General features: G+C 40.4%; 1 protein-coding gene across 4 annotated transcripts in view; it reads left to right on the forward strand.

Annotated features, from left to right (window-relative positions):
- The window catches only part of Slc7a7 (solute carrier family 7 member 7), a 58,869-nt gene that overhangs the window by 27,716 nt on the left and 3,846 nt on the right, over positions 1-27,307 (forward strand). For all 4 annotated transcript variants that reach the window (XM_021735595.3, XM_078050350.1, XM_040276320.2 and 1 more), the window contains exons 3-4: positions 23,069-23,194; positions 24,087-24,231. In XM_021735595.3, the coding sequence (XP_021591270.2) occupies positions 23,069-23,194; positions 24,087-24,231 (271 nt within the window). The remainder of the gene's footprint in view (positions 1-23,068; positions 23,195-24,086; positions 24,232-27,307) is intronic.

Consider the following 27,307-nt stretch of genomic DNA (forward strand, 5'->3'; position numbering starts at 1 on the left):
CCATTTGTATGGTGTATGGTATGTCTTTTTCCATCATTTTATTTTCAGTCTCACTGATGAGGTAAGTTTTTTTTTTTTTTGGTGGTAGTACTAGGGATTGAACTCAGGAGAGCTCTACCCCTGAGCAATTTGTCTAGCCCTCTTTTATTTTTATTATTGAGACAGGGTCTCACTAAATTTCCAAGGCTAGCCTTTAATTTGTGATTCTCCTGCCTCAGCCTCCTGAGTCACTGGGATTATATGCATGTGCCACCTTGCCTGGTTAAAGTGGGTTTCTTGTAGGCAGCTTGCATGAGTATTCCTGTGGGCTAGAGTTTTAAAATGGTCATTTCAATCCACCTCATATGTTAAATATTATTATTATTTTTGTAGTGCTTAGAAAAATATTATTTAGATCTGAATATTTAGCAAAGCCATATTTGAAGTGTTGAGAGGATGATCCTCTATAGCCCCATCGCTCAGGGGTCCCTGTTCTTGAAAGATGTACTTCCAGCCTTAGAGACCCTAGGACCTTGGAGATGCCTCTGATCTCCTTTCTATGAAGAAGCTCAAACATTCTGTCAGTTTAAAGAACAGCAGCAGCAGAAGTGGGGTGTGCAAGAATTTGTCAATAGATGTAGTTGCTCACTGGATCAACTCTTTCCTATCAAACCCACATTCTCTTCTCTTTCAATTTTTTCATTACCCCATTTACTCACTTTCCTCACCAGTCCCCCTATTTTTACTTTTGTTCAGAGAACTGTCTCTCTTTTATGGGTCTTCCTGTGCTTTGTGTGTTCATGTTTATAGCTCAAACTTATCTCTGTGTATGGATGTTTGTCACATGTGGCAATGATTGGGGTGGTGGTGGAAGGCACTGCTTTGTGTAGCAAGAGGGTTTCCCCCTGAGGTCTTAAATGTGATCTGTAATTTTTCTCTAATCACTTGTGGATAATCTTGTGCACTGGTGAAACTAATATGAGGCTCTGTTGGTTTAGGGGCTCCTCAAATGTGGATATATAGTTACATATCTTGTGTAGAGAAGGATCATTTCCATCTAAGTAATATTTTAAAGATGGTTGCATCACCTTTGGCACCAGAGTTCTGTTTTAACTGTTTTTCTGACATCTGTTTAATACCAATGATCTGTTTTCTTAATTTGACTTTTCGTTTTTTTTTTTTGGTACCAGGGATTGAACTCAAGGGCACTTGACCACCAAGCCACGTCCTCAGCCCTATTTTTTATTTTATTTAGAGACAGGGTTTCACTGAGTTGCTTAGCACCTCGTAGTTGTGAGTCTGGCTTTGAATTTGCGATTCTCCTGTCTCAGTCTCCCAAGCCATTGGGATTACCAGTGTGCGCCGCTAATTTGAAATTTCTTTTTGTGAGTAAAGATCATTGTCATACATGTCAATTCTTATATGACTATGAGGGCTTCCCAGGCCATTGGGGTAGGGAAGAATGTTTACTTCCTCTAACCTGATTATAGCTCTTCAGGCTTTATTCTTTTCTGGTTTTTATCTGTGTCTTCTCTAACATCTGTTGTTCCTTGATTCTGGTATTGTTCCTACCTTTACCATTCATCCCCTTTTAATTAGCTTCTTCTAATTTGGGAAGAAATGTATCCAAACCTTTGAATACCCACATATACATACAAACACAGTGTACATCCTTGCAAGAACTCATGCAGAGTAGCCACTGTCATGAGCCTGCCAAGCTCCGTAATGAATAAAAAGCATGGGGTTTTGTGGGTGGACTTGTGGTATATATTTAAGACAATTCTGGTAGAATGAAGAATGTACCAGACTTGTGTTTGAGCCTGGGCTCAATAGTTGTGTGATCTTGGTGCAAGGCACTATGACTATTTACTTCCAGGTTGCTGTCAGAATGAAATAAAATTCGTGAGGTTGGGTATAGTGACACATGCCTACAGTCTCAGCTACTCTGGAGCCTGAGGCAGGAGGATATTTTGAACCCATAAATTTGAGACCAGCCTGGGCAATATAGTGAGACACTATCATCAAAAAAAAAAAAAAAAAAAAAAAAGAATTCAAATAAAGAATAATGTATGGTCTTTTCCATTTAAGAACTCATAGTCCAAGAGGGAGACAAAACCACAAATCATGACTCAAGTGTGAAGTACTAATTATTACTATGTTTAAAATTATTTTCTTTCTTGACTACTTGTAAGCATTTTCCTCTTCTTGCTGCTTGGCTTTCTCCTCAGTGGTCATGGTTAGATAATGAGATATACTGCATATCTGGACTTTGTTCTATCTTTAATAAGTTCAGAGAGACATGGAGATATGGAAGAAGGTTCAGAAGGGCGACCAAGATTATAAGAATTTAGTGGCATATGCATGTTTATGGGTTTATTCCTTTAACCACTGCTTCATAAGTCCCTAGCACAGTACATTCTTCACTCTACCAGAATTGTCTTAAATATATAACACAAGTCCACATTGAGACCTACGAGGACATTCTGGTTAGCAAGACACTGAGACCTATGAGGACATTCTGGTTAGCCTAAGTGGAGACCTAGGCTAAATCTTCAGATTTAGCAAGAGAAGTTCTTTAATATAAAACTTCCTTTCATTTCCTCCCTCAGAAAGCTTATCTTTAGGGCATACTATATAGCAGTTATTTTACTTTGTGCCAGGCAATCAAGAAGAATAATGTATGGTCTTTTCCATTTAAGAACTCATAGTCCAAGAGGGAGACAAATATATTAACAAATAATTGTCATAGCATATAATAAGTGTACTGTTGGAGGCACCATAAGAGTGAGTGGGGCCAGGTGTGGCAAATGCCTGTAATCCCAGCAACTGGGGAAGCTGAGGAGGGAAAATGGAGAGTTCAAAGCCAGCTTCAGCAATTTAGTGAGGCCCTAAGCAGCTCAGTGAGACCCTGTCTCTAATAAAATTTTTATTAAAATATTAAAAAAGGCTGGGGATGTGGCTCAGTGGTTAAGCACCCCTGAGTTCAATCTCCAGCACAAACTATAAACAAACAAACAAACAATAAATAAATAGAATAAAATAAAAAGCAAGTGGGACAACTTTATTTTTATGGGGAGGAGAGCTTCAGAAGACTTCATAAAGAACGTGATATCTGAAGTGAATTTTGAAAAGATTAAAAAGCTGTCTCCTAGAACATTTCTCAGAGGGAACTGCATGTGCAAAGATGTAGAGGTGTAAAAAGCACAGAATGTTCAGAGAATTCTAGGTAGTGGTATGGTTGGAATGTGGGGTGGGAGAGGAGTGAAGAGGTGACCCAAGGTGAAGAGGGTTTTACGTGGTGCCGAACAGGTTGGGCTTGATCTTGAAGGCAGGGAAGCTGTTGACTTTACACAGTGGTGGGGGCATAGAAAGTTAGAGGTGCTGAAATGATCAGAATTGATTAGAAGGAAAACTGTGAAGGAGGAAAACTCTGAAGGGTGGTAAAGACCTGCACTGCAGAGTGGCCTTAAGGAATAGAGATGAGAGAATGGATAAAGAAATAGTTACAGGGTGGAATTTGACCCAGCTATTCCCCTTCTCGGTCTATTCCCTAAAGACCTAATAAGAGCATGCTACAGGGACACTGCTACATCGATGTTCATAGCAGCACAATTCACGTTAGCAAGATTGTGGAACCAACCTAGATGCCCTTCAATAGATGAATGGATAAAAAAAATGTGGCATTTATACACAATGGAGTATTACTCTGCATTAAGAAATGACAAAATCATAGAATTTGGAGGGAAATGGATGGCATTAGAGCAGATTATGCTAAGTGAAGCTAGCCAATCCTTAAAAAACAAATGCCAAATGACTTCTTTGATATAAGGGGAGTAACTAAGGACAGAGTAGGGACGAAGAGCAGGAGAAGATTAACATTAAATAGGGAAGAGAGGGGGGAGGGAAAGGGAGAGAGAAGGGAAATTGCATGGAAAGGGAAGGTGATACTCAGGGTTATACAAAATTACATACAAGAGGAATTGAGGGGTAAGGGAAGAATAATACAAGTGGAAGAAATGTTTTACAGTAGAGGGGGTTGAGAGAGAAGAGGGGAGGGGAGGGGAGGGGAGGGGGGATAGTAGAGGATAGGATAGAGAGCAGAATTCATCAGACACTAGAATGGCAATATGTAAATCAATGGAAATGTAATTGATGTAACTGATGTGATTCAGCAATCTGTATACGGGGTAAAAATGGGAGTTCATAACCCTTTTGAATCAAACCGTGAAATATGATATATCAAGAAAGATGTAATGTTTTGAAGGACCAACAATTAAAAAAAAAAAAAACCAGGAAGCGGGGGGGGGGGGGGGGGAGAAATAGTTACAGGGTGGAATTTGTAAGACTTCTTTGTGTGTGTGTGTGTGTGTGTGTGTGTGTATGTGTGTGTGTGTCATATGAGAGCCTTTCAGAGGTGAAGAGAAGGGTTTGAACTGATATAGTTGGGGGGTGAGGAGGCTACCATCTGAAACAGGGGAGGTGGGCTGAGTGAGGAGGCTGAGGGGGCATCTGGGACTTGAGCTGGCTGTCTATGTGACCCTTCTATTAGCAGTGTCTTCCTTTGTCATCATGACATAGTCAGGTCATTTAGTCTGTAGCTTAGTCACACTTAATCTAAAAAAAGAAGTTTGAATGCTAATATCAGTTTATTTGTACCCAATGGTGAAATTTCTAATGGTGTGTAATTGTATAAATGGTATGTAATTTCTAATGACCAGAATGCATGTGTTCACCATCAAGGCATCCTCTTCCTGGAGCCATAGTCACTGGGAAAGCAATCTTGTAATTGGGAGGTTAGTTGCACGAAGTGAAATTGGAACAAAGGAAGAAAGTTTTGACTACTTGAGAAAACTTTTACTCTTTTTTATAGAGTCTACCACATTTTACTGAATGTGGTAGACTATAAAACCTGGAGCCAAAAGATCATTTGCAGTGTGGTGGAGGACCCAGGCAAACAAAGTGTTAAGCTCAGTACATAAGATGGGTGCCAGGAGAGGTGGAGAGTGGCTTATTCAGGGTGTGCAATGTCTGCGTCAGCAGAAAAATGAAAGGAATCAAGCTGGGGGGAAGGTCTTTTCTTTGTTGTGAGGATTGAATCCAGGGCCTTGTGTATGCGAGACAAGCACTCTACCAACTGAAGTTGTCCATCCATACTGGCCTTTTTGCTTTTCCTGAAATTTGTTTGGCATGTTATAGCCTCAGGGGTTGGTACTTATTTCTTTTGCCAAGAAAGTCACTCTTGGTTTTTCATCCCATCTATCTTTTCTTTTCCCTCCCTCCGTCCCTCCCTTCCTTCCTTCCTTCCTTCCTCTTCTTCTTCCTTTTTTATTTTGCAGTGCTGGGAATTGAACCAGGGGCCTTGCACATGCTAGGCAAGTGCTCTACCACTGAACTTTATCCCCAGCTTCCTGTTTTGTTTTTCTTTATAGCATTCCTTACCACCTGGCTTTGTTTACTTGTTTATAGTATGTCTTTGCTTATAGCATGTAAATATCATGAGAGTAAAAACTTTGTTTTGGCCAGCCTGGTGGTGTACCCCTGTAATCCCAACAAATTCAGAGGCTCAGGCAGGAGGATTTCAAGTTTGAAGCCAGTCTTAGCAACTTAGTGAGACCTTGTCTCAAAAAATAAAATAGTTGGGGATGTAGCTCAGTGTTTAAGTACCCTGGGTTCAATCCCCAATAAAACCCTCATCCCCCCACCTTAAAAAAAGAATTTTTTTTTTCACTGCTGATTTATTGGCACCTGTATTAGTGCCCAGTTTCTGCTAGGTGTATAGTAAATAGCTATTGAATGAAGAAGGAAGCAGGACATTGTGGGCATGGGGAAAGGTAATGTATGGGGCTGGGGATGTGGCTCAAGCAGTAGCGCGCTCGCCTGGCATGCGTGCGGCCCGGGTTCGATCCTCAGCACCACATACCAACAAAGATGTTGTGTCCGCCGAGAACTAAAAAATAAATATTAAAAATTCTCTCTCTCTCTCTCTCTCTCTCTCTCTCTCTCTCTCTCTCTCCCCCCCCCTCACTCTCTCTTTAAAAAAAAAAAAAAAGAAAGGTAATGTATGGGTACAATGTGAGAAAAAATATAGGGCATGGAGTATTCATGGGGGATTATGGGATATAAGGGGGCAAAAGGAGGCAAGGGGCTAGAGCATGAGTCATACTTCCCTTGGAGGATTTAGATTTGTCTTAAAGCATATGAGAACCAATGAGAACTTTAAGAAGGAAAGCAGTATAGCTAGATTGGAGCATAATGGCTGGATTTGAGGCAGACACACCATCAGGAAGCTCTTGTAGCAATCCAGGCAGCAAATGATAAATGTCTCAACTAGAGCCATGGCAGTTGGAGTAGAAAGGGAAGGAGAGATCTAAGAGCAATTTATAATTAGTACAACCAATGAGACATATTAGAATGTCAGTTATAAGGGAGAGGAAGTTGTTCAGGAAAACGTCCACTAGTCTGTTTTTTTCTTTTTTGGTGCTGAGGATCCAACCCAGGCCTCATGCCTGCTAACCATGCACTCAACTGTTGAGCTACATCTGAAGCCCCATGGTCTCTTAAGTTCTGAGCTGGTTAGAGCTGTACCTCTATTATGATCCACCATATCCCCAACAAAGAAAATATAGAGGAGCTTGTTAAAATTTTTTTTTCTTTTTGTTACTGGGGGATTAAGCCCTGAGGCACTTTACTATTTAGCTATGTCCCCAGGCCATTTATTTTTATTTTGAGACAGAGTCTCACTAAATTGCTGAAGCCTTGAATTTGTGATTCTCCTGCCTCAGCCTCTGGAGTTGCTGGGATTATAGTCCTTTGCTACCACACCCAGGATAAATATTCTTCAAATAAACCTGGCATGGATGTATGCACCTGTAGTCCCAAACTACTTGGGAGGTTGAGATGGGAGGATCACTTGAGCTCATGAATTTAGACTAGCCTCAGCAACATAGTGAATGAACCCTGTTTCAAGAATAAGAAGGAGAAGGAGAAGAAGAAAAAAGAAAGAGTTTTGAGGTTTCTGTTTGGGCAACTGGTAGATAATGGTATAATTAATTTACAGGGAAGGAGAAGATGGTCTTATGTCTAATTTGAAATTTGTTGGATAGTAGCCCATTTTTAAGCTTACAAAATACATAGGGTTGGAAATAGAGTATTCAGCAAATGTTCATGAAGCACTTGCTTTGTTCTGTGCACTAGTCATTGTCTTTATGGAGGGGTGTGTGTGTGTGTGAGTGTGTGTGTGTGTGTGTGTGTGTGTGTGTGTGTGTGTGAGAGAGAGAGAGAGAGAGAGAGAAGGGACGGCAAATGGGAGATAGCATGATGTGTACCAGGAGTCAGGATGGGTACCTCAGTACAAGATTACAGTGAGTTGTGGTGAGCATTGTGATTTGCAAGGCTCAGGGAGCTTCTGAAGAACCTTTCCTAGCCCAGAAATTGAGAAACTCCCTTTAGAAGCTTAAACTGACTCTTGAATGGGGAAGAATTGATCAGATACAGAATAGGAAGAGAAATGTTTCAGGTACCAAGCACAGAATATACATGCCTGAAAGAAGGGCATCTTTGAAACAATGAAGAGTTTCAAGATGGGCTGCGGGATTGAGTGTAAGGAAATGCTGAGAGTTGGCGTGCAAAGATAAATGGGGGTTGAGGGATAGGTTACTCATGACTTTATAATCTGTTTATTTATTAATGCTGTGTAACAATTTGCCTAAAATTCAGTGCTGAAAACAGTAATCATTTTATTCTCTCATGGTTTCCTTGGCTCAGAAATTTGTGAAGGGCTTAGTGGGGGGTTCTAGCTCTCACGTGACTGTAATCAAAAGGAGGGCTCTGAGAAAGTTGGGAACTGTTTTTTTTTTTTCCAAATTGTACGAGAGCCTTTCCATGTGGTCTTTATACCTGGACTTATTTAGCTTCCTCATAGCCTGGCAGCCTCAGGGCAATCAGACTGCTTACTTAGCAGCTAAAATCTTCAAGAATGAGGATTTAGGGACTGGAGATATAGCTCACTGATGAAGCACTTGCCAAGTAGGTGCAAGGTCTTGAGTTCAATCCTCAGTATTAAAAAAAATATGTATTTCAGCAACAAAAGTAGAAAGTTGTGTTGTCTTCTATAACTTAGCCTCTGAAGTCACATGGTGTCAATTCTGCCATACTCTATAGGTAGAAACATTTATAGAAGATCACTTAAGAAAACTGTTGGACTGACACTCACCCGCGTTAAGACCAGTCTGGGAGCTCCAAGAGGATACATTATCCTTATAATTACATGTAATAGTGGGCTTTGTTGTTATGTATTTATACATGCACATCATACTTTTGGTGGTGCTAGGGATCAAACCCAGGGTCTCATGCATGTTAATCAAGCACTATCACTGAACTACATCCTCAGCCCTCAGACTCTACATCTTAATAGATGGAGTATTAAATTCATGGAGCTAAATAGATGGAGTGTTAAATTGTAAGAAAAGCATGTGGAATGTGAGACATTGTTGAAACGCAACAATGTCTTTGGAAAATGCAAGTCTATCATACAAATCACATTAAGGAATTTGGTGGAAAAAAATCTTAAGATTTTTCATTGCCTTAGGGGAGTGACATTTGTGATTTAGAGTTTATGATTTTCTTTTTTTTTAAGTTTGTGATTTTTAAAATGATCCCCCCACCCCCCGCCAGTATGTATGTAGGACTGAAAGCAGAGAGACCACTTAGGAAGCTGGTCTTGGTGAGAGATGATGGTGGCTTGGACTAGAGTCATGTTTTGGGGATAAGGGGACTGGTTAGGATTTATACATTGATTAGATATCAGCAGATATCATTGATGATGGTAAGATCCCCATATTTCTAGCTTGGGTAAATGGGTGGATGCTGATGCCGGTTACTTATATGAGGAATACTTAAGAAGCAGTAGCTTTGGGAGAAATTGATGGGATCAGTTTTTAATATGTTGAGTTTGATGTCTAATAAGTGGTTGGGTATTTAGTAGGTGGCTGGATGTTTCTGGAATCATTATAGTTGGCTGGTAATATATTTTTGGGAATTATTGTCATATATTAATTGAAACTGTAGAAGCAGAAGAGATGACCTTGGGACAGGTTGTAGAAAGGGAGGACAAAGGGGCAGAGGATAACATTCTAAGGAATATCAACATTTGAAGGATAGGCATTCTACTGAATGACGGAGAAAGAACATCTATAGAGAGGAAGAGAATTGAAAGATAGTAAGTGGAAGAGAGTGATTTGAGAAGGAATGAATGCACAACAGTATTCAAACTGCCCAGAGGTAAAGCTAGATTGAATATAGTTGATGAAGGAGGTCAGTGGTATTTCATATGGGCTTTCCCCTAAGGCAATAAATTTCTAGATGTTAAGGGTAGAATCAGATTTCAGAAATATCATTTGTTTATCTAGCAAAATATATTCAGTGTCTACTGTGTGCCCAGTTCTGGGAGCACAAGAATGATGGTTACTCAGCTCTGCCCTTACCTAGCTCATTGTGTATGGGAGAGACAGACACATAAACCATTCTAATGCAGTGTGATTAGTGGGTGGAGGAGGGAGCATAGAGGATAGGTGGTGATAGGATGGTGATAGGTATTTAGAACTCCCATCTCTATTCAAATATTCTTTCCTCAGAGCCAAGGTGTTCTGGCTCACTGTTAGCCTGGGTGGACATGCCCAGAGGAGATGAGTTTACACTCAAAAGTAGCCTTTTGGGAAGAACTGTTAAGTAAGATAAGGAATGGAATGTCATTTGGAATTCATAGATTCCAACAAAGAGAACAACAGAAATTTTGGTGGGGTGGAAGAAAGGGGGAAAGGACATCAGACTGCCTTGTAGAGATAAAGGAAGGGAAAAGAATATAGATATGCTTTTTGGAAGACTGACTCTGGGAGGCTGGTGGGTGTATCTCAGTGGTAGAGTGTTTGCTTAGCATGTGGGAGGCCCCTGTCTCAATCTCAGGCACAACAAACAAACAAGGGGAGGGTTGCTGTTAGTTGGCAGGACCAAGGTTGAGGGAAGATTTTATAGTAAAGACTTAAGCCTGCCTTATGTGGTTGGGGAGTATGTTTCTGAAGTTGTATGAAATAAGATCTTCTGCATGGTTGGCATGATTGGGTGCCCTAAGTCAGCATTTCTCTTCCTTGAATAGTCTAGGGGGTACCATCATCCCTCTGGGAGGGAACAGTGCTTAGTTGAGAACATGGATTCAGGCAGGACTGGGTTTAATCCTAGATCAACTGAATTACCTCCAGTTTCCTTTTCATTAGAATAGGGTCTTTACCTCCTAGAAGTATCATCTATATTTGTACCATATTTTCATATTTTTCTGTTCAAACAGTGACAATTTCAAGAGAGCAAACATAGTTTCTGCTTCTTAGTATCCTTTGGCAGGTGTAGTCTCCCTTTACAACTGCTGAACCATAGCCCTAGATAATCTAGTATTGCTTGCTAATAGACCTTGAAATCATTTACTGATTATTGCTTAGATAAGTTTTTTGTACAAGTGGATGACTTCACTCATTGCTGATTTGCATTGTCAGGGTAATCACATGCTGCCCTCTTTTCCCTCTCTTCCCCTCCCCCTCTCTAGCACTGTAGCCTATGTGTACTCAGTCCAGGTAACAGTGGTCCTAGTGCCCACCTGTACTCTCTTCATTCCCTTGACTATGGGTTACCTCTCAGTTACTTTCACAGTGCACGCTTCTTGTAATAGTCCCTATTCATTTTTTTTCATGAAAGCTAGAGTCTAGGTATTAACTTGGAGCTTGCATAGGGTTTGAAACACAGTGGGTACTTAATACATGTTTGTTTAATGAATGAAGGAATGAGTGAGTGAATTATATTCTGAAGGAAACTCATGTCCTGTCTAGTTTAGGGTATCAGGAATGGTTGCTTTTCCCAACCAGGGAAATATGCAGAGGGGCCCTCATAAAGCTGGTTATTCTGGCTACGCAGAGCTCTGTGGATTGTTCCAGTTCTTTGCAGGTAGAAGTGTCTCCATTACCATAATTGGAGATAGTCCTGCTCCTAGTCCTATATTCTTGCATACAATTAGGGTGGTATGTGGTGTGGTGAACTCAATGTAGACTTTGGAACTGGCCACTGACTGAATGGCCTCGGTTTTTTTTGATTTTAAGATGAAGATAATGAAAGCTATTATTTGTCAGAGTACAGAGAATGTATATAAATATGTAAGTGACCTATCACATAATTGTCAAAAATTGTATTTTCCACTTCAAATTATATTCACAATCATATATATCTCAATTTCTAAAAACTTCATTTTCTACATTCTGTCTTTTGATGAATTTAAAAGTAATTTTAATTTTAAAAATCTTAGTAATCAGAAAGTAAAGCTGAGACTTCTTCATGTTTTTCAAGAGAGGTGGAACTTTTCTCTTGGCAGAGTCGGGGAGTAGGTGTCCAGAACTCCCATCTCTATTCAAATGTTCTTTCCTCAGAGCCAAGGTGTTTTGGCTCACTGTTAGCCTGAGTGGACATTTCTGTTCTTGCTTTGCCACTCTTGACCATATTGCACCCTACTTATTTTGGTCAAGTTGTTTTGTCTTTTGTTAACACGGCATTTTACATCTGTGCCTTCAGTCTGCCTTCATACCAGGGTTCCTAAAAAGAGTTCTGGTTTTTTTTTCTTCCTTTCTTTCTTATTCTTTCTTTCTTTTTTTTGGATACCCAGGATTGAACCCAAGTGCACTTAACCACTGAGCTACATCCTCATCCCTTTTAATTTTTTATTTTGAGACAGGGTTTTATTAAGTTATTTAGGGCCTTGCTGAGTTGCTGAGGTTAGACTTGAACTTGTGATCCTCCTGCCTCAGCCTCCTGGATTGCTGGGATTACAAGTATTTGCCACCACTCCCAGCCAGAGTACTGTTTTTTGGGGAGCAGGCAAAGATTCTTTATGTTCCCTGTACTTGACTCTAGTGAACTGCATGTACTAGAAGATTCTTCAGTAAATGTTAGTCAGATGCATTCAGAGGTTATGATTACAGATTCAACATGGCTGAGAAGGGCAGTTCATGCTTTTGGCTTTTATGGTGATGGTGAAGGGCTAAGTGTTGCTGTGGAAACTGGGCAGATGGGAGGACAGATGCCTCATCCTCAGTCTGCTGAGCTGCTTGTGTACTGTAAAGGACTTCGGATCCCCTTGCGTGTGTGTCTGACTGAGAGCTTTGGCCACGTGTCCTTGTGTAGCTTTTCCCGACCAGAAAGACTGACCTCATGTACCTGTGGCTACTGAGCTGAAACAACCAAATGTGGGACCTCCAACTGATTTTCTGACCTTTGAACTTTCTACTTGGATGCTATTTATCTCAGAGGAGTTTTCCCAAGAGACATCTTAGGTTGAAGGCAAAATCATGTCCTACGTTCACTTTAACAAATAGACTGGTATTAGAGCCTTGAATCCTTTCTAGTGGGGTTAGTGTGAACCTAGGAACAAACTCTTCACAGCAGTGAAGGAAGTAGAGATGTGTGCTGGTTTGGTCCTCAGGGCTCTTGGGGGCTCATCCTGGTTCTTATCCTTCTTCATTTTCTACCTCAGAAGAAGCTGAGGGGATAACTAGAGGAGTTTGGGAAAGAAGGTAGGGACAATGGGTCCTCACCCTGACTGTACATTGCATTTATATTGTTATTAAATCTCTATGGAGATTAAAAACAAAAACACAACACTCATCACCCACTTCCTGAATAAATGCATCTGAACCACTTGGAGAAGAATGGGAATTGGCTTGGAGAATGAAAACTGAGGAAGAAGGAAAAATTACTGCTGAGGAGAATTGATGGGGGTTCTTGTGTCCAGGAGGTGGGAGGAGCAGTACTTGTCATTGTGCTTCAGAATCATCTGGGGAGCCTTTACAACATGCTCATGACTGGGTTCCACCCCAGAGTTTTCAACTTCATTGTGTGGGATGGCACCCTAGCACTGGACCAGCTTGTCCCAGTGTGTAGCCAAGATGCAGGATCTCCGAGTTCAGTGATTAGACTTGTTTTGATTAAAATTGCTGTGTATGTGATTATTTCGTTAGGTGGTCATCTCAGGTAACCTGCCCAAGCAGGCAGATCATCAGAGTGCCCTGGAAAACCCTGTCTCAGATCTCCTTAATCAGAACTTCTGGAAGGACCCTGACTCTGCAGGTTAACAGATTCCTCAGGTGATTCTGATGACCACTCAGATTCAGTTTAAGTCCTTAGACTCTGAATCTGTCTGAGCAAACAATATGGATCTGATTCACAGGGACTAGCTGGCCTTGAGAAGGGCACAGAGAGGGTTGTAATATAAGAGCCACTTAGTACATGGTCTGCTTGCTCCTTCAGAGAGGTCAGAACCACTGCAACTAAAGTGCTGACTGATTTCCAGGAAGGACACTGGGAGCGGTCTTATCCAGTGACCCATAGGGCTTGTGCTTGGTGTGCCTTCTTGCCAAAGGCTCTCACCCATGATGTCTGAGTAAGCAAAAAGGTTCTGTTACCTGAAAAGAAAAAAAGAGTTTGAAGGCCATCTATTCTGAAAGAAAGAACTGCACCTCTGGGGCTGGAAGGAGGAGGGGGAGAAATTTGGGGTATAGAGAGTATCATAAATTAGCATTAGAAAAAAACAATGGGGATACAGCTGAGAAAATAAGGAAGAAGAAACCTGAAATCTCTGGGTTTGAGCAACAGATATGAATGTCTTCTAGAGAGCTTAAGTTTGAACGTTTTGAGGAAATAGCAATGGAAAAAGTATTCTGGAGGCCTCAGGGCCTTCACAGCCCGAGTGTACCAGATAAGGGGCTTGGCTGTTGTTCCTGAACAGTGAGCCTCTGACTATATACAGACTCAGCCAAATATAAAGATGTGCTGTTTTTCTGAGCAACATGTAATAAACAAACTTGCTATCCTTCTGTCAATTACTGTAGGATGGAATAATCTCACTACCCAGAAGACTGAGATCTGTCACTGATGACATTGAAGTTCATGATAGTAAAATGAATTTCACATGGAACGTTCATTGCTCTCTGTCAGTTGCAGGCTATGTATATGAAAGAATAAAGAATGAAGATCAGAATATCTGACTGTAAATCCTATGATACCAGAAAGATGACTTGGGGTAGGTTTCATAGTGGTTAGAGGGATGTGTTTAATAAGACTTAAAACTGAAATTTTAGAGGCTAAGAGAAAAATGCAAAGATAAAAGAAAAATCTTGAGTATTTTGGGAGCTGTCAGGTATTACATAGCAAGAATGAAGGAGTCAATTGGTAATATGTTTGGATACAATAGGATAGAAGATCAGGAATGAAGTTTTTAGACTCAGGTACAACATTACAAATAAGACTAATAAATATATTAGATTTTTTAATGCATGGGGAAAACAATTTCATAGCTATTAGTGATATTTGATTAGAATATAATAGTGGAAGAGGATACTTTGTTTAAAAGTAATAGATTTGTTAGAAAAATTGGGATGTAGTATATCAAAGAGAGATGGACTTATATGAGAATCTGTTGTAATGAGGGATGCTTTCTTCCTCTGCCAACATCACCCAGGTTCTTGTGCATATTGGGTAAGAGTTCTGCCACTAAGAGCTACATCTATAGCTCTTAAAATTTTTTTTTTTTTTAAATTTTGAGCCTGGTGCAGTGGTGCATGCCTATAATCCCAGTGGCTGGGGAGACTGAGGCAGGAGAATTGCAAGTTCAAACCCAGAGTCAGCAACTTAGTGAGGGCTTAAGCAATTTAGAGCCTGTCTCTTAAAAAAAAAAAATTGTTTTTTCCAAAGCTGATCTTATTAAATTGCCCAGGCTGGCCTCAAACTTGTGATCTTCCTGCCTTAACCTCTCAAGTAGCTGGGATTACAGGCATGTGTCACCACACCTGACTCAATATCTTGATGTATTGAAATTTCCCTCTCTCTGTAATCCCAGCTACTGAGGAGACTGAGGTAGGAGGATCCCAAGTTTGAGGTCAGTCTGGGCAACTTAGGGAGATCCTGTCTCCAAAAAAAAAAAAAAAGTTGAAATTTAGCTCAGTGGTAGAGCACTTGTCTAGTATGCATGAGGCCCTGTGTTTGGTCCTTAGTACAAAACAAACAGACAAAAAAATACCTAAGATCTTTCTTTTTTCTTCATTTTCTGACAACTATAATGAACACTACCACCTAATACTGCTTCCAGGTCCCTGCCTAAAGGGAAGGTTTCTCTTTATGCCTGAATAGAAGTCTTTTCTTTGTCACTAAAGAGATGTAGCCTTTATCTTATAAGGGGCATTAAGATGCTAGCCTCTGTAAATTCTATATGCTCACCACTGGGAGAATAATTATTAACATAGTGCTGTTGGAGGCCTCTTATGTTCCATTTAGGACATTTTCCTGAAGGTCTCTCATTGTAATAGTACATGACAATAAATCCATATCCTGAGGGATAAAGCTTAGTGAAGAGAAACTAGAAGTGATATAATTGTGGGCATAAGTTGCATACCATCAAATCAGAAGATATAAATATTTTGTTTTCCTGATTATAACATTGGTACAAAAGGTAAAATAGTCATGATCGAAGGTCAATTCTTTGAGTATCTTTTGCTAGAGTTGCTTTCATTTTGTTAGAAGTGGTACCTCTATATATTAAAAAAAGGATTTATTATGGAAAACTAAAAACACATACAGAATAGAGTGAATTATGAGATGAACTTCTAGAGTTCAAATGCCAATAATTGTCGTCATTGTTTTATATATACTTGCATTGATCCCTTACTCACCCCATTGGATTACTTTAAACAAATCTAAGGTATTATTACCATTTAGCCTTTAAAGGCTTCAGTGTGAATTTTAAAGGAAAAGGACTTATTATTTGGTGCTGAGGATTGAACCTAAGGCCTCATGCATAAGGACTTTATTATTATTTTTAATATAATCAGGTAAAATGTGGAATACTTGTGAGGAAGTGACTATGCTTACTGAGTTTGTGTTTTCTAAAAAAAGAAATTATTGATTTCCTCAGAGATGCACTCTAAATTTTAGGCAAAGAGATTACAAAAAAAGCTCAGAGAAAAGAACTATAATCTCATAGCCAAAGACACAAGCAACAAAGCAAAACAGAAGATTTTAAAAAATGAAATTCTGAACAAATAGTTGAAAATAATCTTATTTAAGAAGAAAAGGAGACATCCAGGGGGCTGGGGCTGGGGCTCAGTGGTAGAGTGCTTGCCTCACACATATGAGGCAGTGGGTTGGGTCCTCAGCACCACATAAAAATAAATAAAGATATTGTGTCCACATATAATAAAAATATATAAAAAAGAAAAGGAGATATCCAAAGAAACCAGTGTGGTTGAAGAAGCTGCTTTTTGATGAACTTAGATTTTTAGAAAGAAGATATATGAAAGATGATAAGAGATGTAACCAAGGCTAAATGCAGGTGTGTCCCTTCTAGAACTGCAAGGAGAATGTCTAGAGGTTGATGCCCAGCAGGAACTGAGTTCTAAAGAAGTGACTGAGGACAATAACAGGCTCTGAGAGGCATGCTCAGATGAGACCAGTAAGGCAGGGACGTACATTCTGGGGACAGTTGGTTCTGAAATAATAGATAGAGAGAGAAAGGAAAAGGCCATTGGTCCCACTTTCCCTTTACACTTCTCTGTCAAGCCTGAAGACTGTCAATCTAGAAAGATTTCAGTAAAGTGGTTAGGTCAATAAAAAGAGCAAGACAAAGAGATGAGAAATAGTAATAAAGCATGTCATGACTTAATATTTTTAATTACCTAGTTGCAGACAAGTGGACAGAATTTTTAGGTAGATAAGATCACAGAATCACTACTAGGTATCTTCAGGATTCTGGAGAGCAGGAAGGGTGTATAAAGGAAGCAGCTGAGTGAGTTTCCTCTTGCTGCTATAACAAGTTACCCCTGATTTTCATTATTATTATTATTATTCGTATTCTTTTTAGAATACATTTTGATATACATACATGGAGTATAACATCATTCTTGTGGTTGTATATGATGTGTAGTTATGGTTGTTTATTCATATATAAACATAAGAAAGTTATGTCTCATTCATTCTACTGTTACCTCTAATTTAATGGCTTAAAATAACACATACTTTTTATACTACAGTTATGGAGCTCAGAAGTCTGAAATAGATCTTACTGGTTTAAAGACAAGGTGTCGATAGTGCTGTATTCTATTCTGGAGGCTCTAGGATAGAATCAGTTTTCTTGCTGTTTCTGTCTTTTAAAGGTTCATGGCCCCCTTTCATCTTCAAAATCAGCAATAACTGGTGGAATCTTTATCATATTGCATCACTCAGTCTTTGACCCTTCTGCCTCCGTTTTCCATCTTTCCATTGGGCCTGCCCTATTTTAAGGTCATGTGACTAGCAACCTTAATTCTGTTTGCAATTCTAATTCTCCCTTGCCATGTAATATAATATAGTTCACTATTTCCAGGGTTTTGGATGTGAACCTCTTGGTGTATATGTGTGGGGATTATTCTGGCTATCACAGTGATAACCTAGCCTTTTCAAAGGTAGTCTCTGAACACTTTGGACTGATAATTCAAGGTTGATTCTTGCCCAAATTCTAGGCTTGTTGGTTAAACACAGTTAGCAAAGTGTGAGAAATGGAAAGGAAGATCATTAGTAATCTGTATGAATTCACTAAGAACAAGCCATGCCAACCTAACCTCTTTTGGGGGTTTAATTTTATTTTCTTTTTCTGTATAAGTATAATATATACAAGGTCTAGTGCACATATCACAAATATTTAACTTACCGAATCTTCACAAAGTGAGCATATATCTGTAACCAGCATCCCCATAAAAAAATTGGCCCCTAACCCCTCTTATAGTTCTTCTAATCTCTGCCTTCATAGCCCTGATTTCTAGTAGAATGGATTTGCCTGTGTTTATATAAATGAACATAAACAATGTGTACTCTTTTGTGTCATGCTTGTTCATTTAATATTTTTGAGATTCATCTGTATTTTTATCTGTAGTTGTAGACTATTTATTTTCACTGCTGTTTTATATTGTACCACTATACCATTTAATCTATTCTAATATTGATGGCCATTTTTTTCATTCCATTTTTTTTTTTTTTGGTACCAGGGATTAAACTCAATGGCACTCAACCACTGAGCCACATCCCCAGTCCTATTGAGTTGCTTAGTGCCTCGCTTTTGCTGAGACTGGCTTTGAACTCACAATTTTCCTGCCTCAGCCTCCCGAGCTGCTAGGATTACAGGCATGCACCACCACACCTGGCTTTGTTTCCATTTTTTGGCTATTACAAGAGTGTTGCTATAATGTGCATAATATTATATTAATTGCATTGAATCATTTGATAGCATCATGAGACATGTATATACACATTTCAGAGAGCTTCTTGGAAAACTCATGATATTCTTTATGACAAGACATGAAAAGGTAGACTAGACAAAATTCTTGGTTCAAGGATATAGAATAATGACAATACAGAGGAAGTTCTGTAGTGATAGACTTTAGGGCTCTGGTGATCCCAACCAATATTTTTACAATAATTTCTGTGAATACTAAGAAGATATGATAATTGAACTTACAGATTTCACAGAATTGAAGGGACCTGAAGCTGGTTGCCATAGTGTGCTCCTATAATCCAGCTACTCAGGAGGCTGAGGCAGGAGGATTGTGAATTTGAGGCTTGCCTGGGCTACTTAGAGAGACCCTGTCTCAAAATAAAGTTTAAAAAAGGGATAAAGGGCTAAGACTGCAGTTCAATGGTAGAGCACTCCTGGGTTCAATGCCCAGTACCTCCCCGACCCAAAAAACCGAGGTCTGGGGATGTGGCTCAGTGGGGAGTTCTTGACTAGCATGCACAAGGCCTGGGGTTCATTCCCAATACTGCACAAAAAAGTGGGGGACAGTTTGAACTAATAATAATATAAAGGGGGAAAACCTATTTGCAATTGGTGAGGATGATGCATAAAGACTCACAGAGGAGTTACTTAGTACTAAGTTACTAAGGATAAATATAAAGTTCTATATCTGGGATTTAAAAGATTGCTTTTGGGGCTGGAGTTGTGGTTCAGTGGTATAGCGCTTGCCTAGCATGTGTGAGACACTGGGTTCGATTCTCAGCACCACATATAAGTAAATAAAAGTCCATCAACAACTAATAAAGTATTTAAAAAAATGTTTTTACAATTTCAGAAAGGAAGTCGGAAAATAGCTCATTAATGTGAGGTGAGGATAAACAAGTTGTAGTTAATGAATTCTGACTGTGACTCTGCAGTATGCAACAATGTCTGGAGTTCTCTGTATGGGATCTTGAGTTTCCAGGAAGACCCTGACAGTGAAGTAAATGAAGAGGAGAGTCCTGGGATGTTAGTGGTCTTGAAGTCATATTTGCCCCACAAGGTGTTGAAGATACTGGGTTTTTAGCCTAAAGAAGGGAAGACTCAAGGTGCACAGGATACTAATCTTCAATGCTAAGAAGGGCCATTGTGTACAAGAGGGTTTAGCTTGATCCTATGTAGCCCCAGAGAATTTGGCTTGGTGGGATGAAGAGCTATAGATCTCCTTAAAAATGGAATGAATATCTAATAAAGTATTGACATTTTATAGTTCCTGGGAATTTAAGGCAGAAAATGGGATAAAATAGCAGCCTAAGTTGTGTGTTTCATTGATATGTATTTAAAGTTAATGGTGCTGGGAGTATTGTGGGTTTAATGTCTTTTTCCAGGGAAAATATTTAGTTTGAGTATCTAAACTAAATCTAGGCATGGATCCAGGGTAGGTCTTCAAGTATTGTTCCTTTCTGGATCAACCTGTCAGATGATTTCTGGATTTAAGTCTAGAGCTCACACTGGGCCCTACTGGAAGAACTGGATTTTGTGTAGGCTGGGTTTGATGATCCATTTAGAAGCACCTCTAGATGTTTTAGGAGTGACATCTTTGTGTCTTTTTATTTCCCCTGGGGTTAAAGCAGGAATGGAGCTGTACCTGGGTTAAGGGTTTAAGGTCATTTTAGGCCATTCTTCTGTGGACTTGGCCAAGTGTTGGGTAAGGACCAAATTGTGCCTAGAGGTAGAAGAGTAGGGCATCTGCATTCTAGAGGTTAGAGTGCAGTTGCCTCTGCATTAATCTAAACCCATAGTCCCCTCCCATCTCTGATAGAAGCAGGAGGTTGGGCTCCACTTTAAGACCAGTATACTTAGCTGGGCTCTGGGGCCTCTGGTCAGCTGTATCCTGAGGCAGGGGACAAAGAGCCTAGTCAGCACTACTGTCTGCCATATGCATTTCCTGCTCCCAGGGCCAGGAGGAAGCAGGGCTCTGGGGAGGTGAGGATAGCTCTCTTCAGGCAGTTCCCTCTGTTCCCTGGCTTCTTTTTTATTTGTTTCTGTGATGCTGGGGATTCAACCCAGGGCCTTGAGCATGCTACGCAAGTGCTCTGAGCCTATATCCTCAGCACCCATGGGTTTATTTCCATAGAACTCTTTTCCCCAGTCAAATGGATCCCTTGTGCTCAATGCATAGAGCAGATCAGGACAAGATGGTGGTGCATGGCTGAGAAATAAAGTTCACAAGTGGGGAAGGGGCACTACTGGAGTTAAGAGGATAAATGGATAAATATAAAAGTAAAGAAGCAGTAGAGGCTGGTGTTGTGGCTCAGTGGTAAAGCACTTGCCTAGCATGTTTGAGACCCTGGGTTCGATCCTCAGCACCACATAAGAATAAATAAATAAAATAAAAATGTTGTGTTCAACTACAATTAAAAAAAAAAAGGAAGAAGCAATAGGGACCAAAATATAAGCAATTCATATATTTTCATTGCAGAAGTTTTTGTAGTAAAGGCTGGTGAATTTTTGGATGTCCCTACTTTTTCCTGCTTGTATCCCTGGACAGAGCTGAGAAGGGAACCTTTGTGGTACACAGCTGCAGAGTCAGATTGTGGTCTATAAACTAGTCTCTTACATTTATTCCAGTTGGGAGTTATGACCTTGGGTTATCTGCAGGCTAACCAGGAATTTGTGTTAGAGGATCCTATTCCCCTGAGCTTATGGTAGCATTACTTGTGCTTGGTGTTTCTAATGGGAACCTGGTTTGTGTTGTGTTTATAAACAGAGCCTGAAGGAAAGGGGTAGAGAGGTTACAGGATGAGAAAAAGGGCACAAGGGCTGCTGAATGGATGGCAGTGGAAGTCTGGAAGGTAGTAAGGGGTAGATGACTGACTGAGGAGGATCAACAGATTAGGCAGTTTTGTGCAGGGCAAGATACAGGCACTTTGGTCATTTTGTGGGATGCCAGTGGAGACTGTTCATTTGTGTCTTTAATTATTAACCCAGCACTGGGGTGGCCTGGAGTGATGGGTGCATTTTTGTCCAGCCCTGTGATAAGATTTGGTTCTTTATTATCTTGTTTATTTGGCAGAAAGGCAAGTGTTTGAATTATATAGGAATGCCCCTCTCAAGAAGAGCAGAAAACAGAGCAGTAAGTAAAATGAGGATGAAAGAGAGGGTGAGAGAAAGATGGATAGCTTTTCTGAGAGGTCAGTCTTTCCTGCTTCTCAGAATGAAGGAGCTTCTGGGCCAGAATGTATGAGGCCAGGATATAACAGAACAGAACTGGGGACACTGAGGACCATGAACTGCCAGGAGAACTCAGACAGGAAGTGGTTTCTGACTGTGGTGGCCTGAAGTAGATGAGTTCCATCACTGGGCCTCCCTCTCTACACTGGCAGGGCAAGGCTGGCCTTACCCCTGGAGCCTTTGGGAGAAGGGCTTTAAGATTAAATACTCCTATGGTGTTCCAGTCGCTGAGCTGTGAAGGGATTCATGGTGTCACCAAGAGGAAGGTATGTCTGCTTTCCTAACAGGCTGGCAAGGGATCTAAGGGACATTCTGATAAGCCTTAGAGTTGTTCTGACTTTCTTCCCCACTACATCCTGGGGTTAGTGGCCAACTTCATAGCATATGTGGGCTTTCCTTCTTAACTTTTTTTTTTTTTGGGGGGGGGAGAATGGGGAGGTTAATAGATTTCTCTAAGATTATTGTTATTATTATTATTGGTGCTGTGGATTGAACCCACAGCCAGGTGCATGCTAAGCACATGTGCTGCCACTGAGATACAACCGCTGTATCTTCTCTGAGATTCTGATAAAAGCTATCGGCTCTTTTCCTATAAAAATGTATATACTCATACAAACATGACACTTTGCAAAATAATTTGAGATCTTATGGAGACCAGTTCAGAAACTTGGCTCTTTAAGAATAATGCATAAACTTTACCTAAGCTTATCTGGGTAAAGTAATTACCTCTACCTCAGGATAGATGGATTATGAGGAATGTTATAGCTCTTACTTCTGCATTGTCCATTAGGAAAAATGCTCTGTCCCCATTCTATAGGAACCGCTCTTTGCTGCAAGAATATTTTCAGGCATAAAAACAAGCAGCTGATCTGGCAGGCAGTGGGCAGGAAGTCTGGCCTCCCTCCCAATCCTTGGCCACACATTCTGACCTGCTGGACCAGACAATGAAGTTATAACAGGACTGGGCAAGGTTAACAGTAATACTAATGAGACAAAGTGCTGGGTCCTAAAGCCTATGTGTGTGTGTGGCAGGGTGGGTAGGAGGGAAAGACAGTGACTTCTCAGAGCCAACAGTCAGAACACACTAATCCTGTATAGCTACCAGTTGTCTCCCACTGCATCCAGTTTGGGTGTACTTTTTTTTTTAACTTTATTTTATTTGTTGTTATTTTTATGTGGTGCTGGGGATCGAACCCAGTGCCTCACTCATGCTAGGCAAGCTGAGCCACAACCCAGGCCCCTGGGTGTACTTTTGTATGTAAGCAAATCTGAGATTACTTTGTTTCTGTCTCCTGTATAAGGTGCTGGGGTAGGGATCATGGTGGTGCTGTGTACACAGGTGCTCAGCAGATGTCTTTGAATGATAATAGTATGGACATTCTGGGACCAAAGTTTCTTATGCAAAGCAAGTAAAAGCCTAAACACAAATACTTTCTTTGTGAACCGGGCCTTTTTAGAAACTATTACTAGAAAAATTGCTTAGGAGTCTGGGTGTGAAGGGTTAGTCACCAATCAGTATTATTTTTCTTTCAGGTCTCTTAACCTTCGTTAACTGTGCCTATGTCAAGTGGGGAACCCTGGTACAAGATATTTTCACCTATGCTAAAGTATCAGCACTGATTGCGGTCATCATTGCAGGCATTGTTAAACTTGGCCAGGGTAAGAAATAATAGCAGCTAATATTTGTTAAGTATTTTCTATGAGACATACTCTTCTTAATATATACTTTGTATATTATCTCACTTAAATCTCCAATAACCTTGTTTGGTAGGCACTGTTGTTATTCCCTTTTTATAGATGAAGAAATATGCTATAAAAATTTGCCCAAGTTCATAGTGGTAAGTAGGAGAGCTAAAATATGTACTCAGGCAGCGAACTCCAAAGCCTGTTCTTTTAAGTTCTATGCATGCTAGTTCTAGCACATATGGTACCACCATAGGACCTGCTGACATGTTTATTTTATAGGCATATGCCACCACACCCAGATGAGACTGATCTTGGCAAAAGGACTGACAGCCATACTCTGGGAGTTGGCTTTTGTGGTTTTTGAACCTAGTGCTGTTGATTTGATGGTTCTGCCCTTGAAAGTGGGCAAGGTCAACAATGAACTTCTTATACCCACTTCTCTAGTTTCCAGGTAGAAACCCACCCTACAACTAGTCTGTTGACTTGGGCATATGGAGCCCTGTCCTTCTACCTCATGTCAGCTGTGTCTGGTGTCAGAAAGGGGATAAGAATCAGGCAGACTATAGAGCAGAGAGAAACAGGACACCATTCCTGTTCTCTACCCCTTCTGCTACATGCTGGTTTCTTATCCTTGAAAGCTGAGCTCTTCTGTCAAGATCCCCATCCATGTCATTCTCTGCATTCCATCATCTCTATAGATGTCTGTCTTCTGTTCTCTGTCCTTCACTGATACCGTTGCTGCCAAAGATGTTCTGAGTCACTTACCTGCTCTTACTGCCATATTTTTCAATACTTTATTGGATCATCTTGAGATTAGGGGAGTGGGCCACTAATACTTCTGCTTTCCATTGTTCTTGGATTCCAGGAGTCACGACTAACTTGGAGAATTCCTTTAAGGGTTCATCATTTGTAATGGGTGACATTGCCCTGGCACTGTACTCAGCTCTGTTCTCCTACTCAGGCTGGGATACCCTCAACTATGTCACTGAAGAGCTCAAGAATCCTGAGAGGTAGGTACCTCACCACCAACTTTCCACAACCCTGATACCCATCATTCATTGAGCTCTTACTATGCAAGACTATATGCCATAACTGCCTCTGAGTGAATTCCATCAACCCTAATTTAATAGATGGGAGGTCAGAGGCCCCAGAATATAACTTGTCCATGATCCCACTAACAGAGCTAAGATATGAACTCAAGTATGCTTTTAAATTCTTTTTTTTATTATTCAAAGAAGCTTCGTTTTTAAAATTTAGCTTTCTGACTCTGTGCTTGTGCCTTCAACACTTTCATGATTTCCTGTTCCTTAATAAGGAAAGCACACTTGATCCTGTCACAGACACATTTAGCACTTATGGAACCACCATAGGCCCTGGTAACATGATTTTTTCTCTGCCTTTTTTTTTTTTTTTTTGTGGGGGGAGCACTGGGGATTGTACTCAGAACCACTCAACCACTTGGTCACATCCCTAGCCCTGTTTTCTATTTTATTTAGAGACAGGGTCTCACTGAGTTGCTTAGTGCCTGGCCATTGCTTGGGGCTGTCTTTGGATTCACAATCCTCCTGTCTCAGCCTCCCAAGCTGCTGGAATTACAGGTATATGCCACCACGCTCAGCTTGACACATTATTTTTTTTGTTTTGTTTTACACATCTCATAAGAACTTTAGGTCTTGCTGGGTGCAGTGGCACGACACCTGTTATCCCAGAGGCTCAGGAGACTGATGCAGAAGGATTGCTAGTTCAAAGCTAGCCTCAGCAATTTAGCAAGGCCCGAAGCAACTCAGTGAGATCCTGTCTCTAAATAAAATACAAAAAATGGGCTGCAGATGTAGCTCAGTGGTTAAGCGCCCCTGAATTCAATCCCTGGTACCAAAAAGAAAAAAAAAAAAAAAAGAACTTTAGGTCTCACAGCACAAACCCCTTGAAGTATGCCTGGGAACACAGCACATGCAGATTTTGGTGCTTTCCCAACCATCTCTGTGTAAATGATTCTATTGCCAGGGGTTCAGGATAGCCTAGTTTTATAAGAAGCTGTATTGTAGGAAAGCCTACGATAGAATGTCAAACTCTGGACCATTTTGAGTGCCTCCAAATGCTGTCCCCAGAAGAACTTTAAATTCTTTTTTAAAGGGCTTTTTTACATTTTTCATTTATTCCTCTATTAATTAAAGCAGATTGTACTATGTGCTTGTATATGCTTTTATTTTATTATTAATTTTTAGTGCCAGGGATTGAACTCAAGGGCACTTAACCACTGAGCCAGCACTGCCCCCTGCCTTTTTAAAAAATTTGAGACACGGTCTTCCTAAATTGCTTAGGACCTCACTAAGTTGCTGAGTCTGAATTTGAACCTGCAATTCTCCTGCCTCACCTACCCAAACCACTGGGATTACTTATGTACATTTTTTGGGGTGTGGGGTTAGGGACGGGGATTAAACTCAGGGGCAATTAACCACTGGGCCACATTCCCAGCCCTATTTTGTTTTTTATTTAGAGACAGGGTTTCACTGAGTTGTTTAGTGCCTCACTTTTGCTGAGGCTGTCTTTGAACTTGCAATCCCCCTGCCTCAGTCTCCTGATCTGGTGGGATTATAGGTGCACCACCACACCTGGCTTGTGTACGCTTTTAAAGTAGATTTTTCTTACCAGGTATGGAGTGGTGCATGCCTGTAGTCTTAGCTACTCAAGAGACTGAGGCTGAAGGTTTGCTTGAGCCTAGGAGTTTGTGACCAGCCTGGGAAGCATAGCAAGACCATCTCAAAAAGGATAAAAAAATTTTTTTTCCCTTGATAAATCTTTTATTCATTTTTATCCCTACATAGATAACTTTAGGCCATAGATGTCCAGAAATCTTCCTTTGCTTCCTTTCTGGGTCATTCCTTGTTTCCCTAATTCATGCTAACAGTGAGGTATTGTTTCAGTCATTTAACTATATCACTTGCCAACATTACTCTAAATAGCTTTGTAGTTGAGCAAAGTGGAAAGAGCATTGGACAGGGAGTCAGTGGGTCTGGAGTTTGTCTTATCACTGATTGGTTAGATGACCTTGAGAGAGTTTCTGTGCCTTTTCTTTGAATGCTTCTTTATCTGTAATTAAGAGGGTTAAATTATAGGATCTGTGGGATCTTATAGGATCTTTCTTGGCTCTAAAACATTATGATTCTGAGAAGTAAGATTTGACAGGGAGTGGATTTCTGTAAATTTTCAAAAAGAATAAAAGTTCTCATACCAATAAACTCCTTTTGGCTTTGAGAAACGAAGAGCCATCTTGGTATACATCTGGAGTTGCAACTTTGGGAACAGAGTTATTAGAAGCAGGATTGAGGCCTTGTTGGTGCTTCCACCTACTGGACAGAAGCTGAGTGACTTTAAGAGTTTTTGCCCCTGTCTCTTTTTGGTAGTCTAGCTGTCAAGAATGTTTATAAAGATCATGGCTTCTTTGGCTAGAGGAATCTTGACAGGTCTTTGTGCTTCTCTTGGGGACCAATTAGGATGGTACCTGACGTTCTCAAACTGATGAAGGTGTGTGTCAGCTTTTTGTTGCTATGATCAAAATACCTAATAGAAGCAGTTTAGAGGAGGGAAAAATGTATTTTGGGCTCAGTTTCAGAGGTTCAGTCCATAGTTGGCCAACTCCTTTGCTGTGGGCCTGAGATGAACCAGAATTTTATGGTAGAAGAAAGCTGCTCAATTGGGAAGCAGTGTGTGTGTGTGTGTGTGTAAGAGGAGTCAGGGACAAGATATAGTCCCCAGAGGTACACCCCCAGAGACCTCCTTTCTCCAGCCATGCCTTACTGACCTATAATTACCACCTAGTAGTCCATTCACATAATTAATGCATCAAATGGATTAATCCACTGATGAGGTTATAGCTCTCCTAATCCAGTCTTTTCACCTCTGAACACTAACACATGAGTCCTTGGGGATATTTTTAGATCAAAAATCATTTATTTCCCAGGTTGCTTGCTCAGATATACATTCTGCTTTTCCTACTGAAGACCTATCTTAATCTTTGGAGATGTTAGATTTCACAATTTGCCTCCATTTCTTCTTATATTTTTCTTAATTTAAACTTCTCTGTGG

Source organism: Ictidomys tridecemlineatus, chromosome 5 (assembly GCF_052094955.1).
Source record: "Ictidomys tridecemlineatus isolate mIctTri1 chromosome 5, mIctTri1.hap1, whole genome shotgun sequence".
Classification (NCBI taxonomy): Eukaryota; Metazoa; Chordata; class Mammalia; order Rodentia; family Sciuridae; genus Ictidomys; species Ictidomys tridecemlineatus.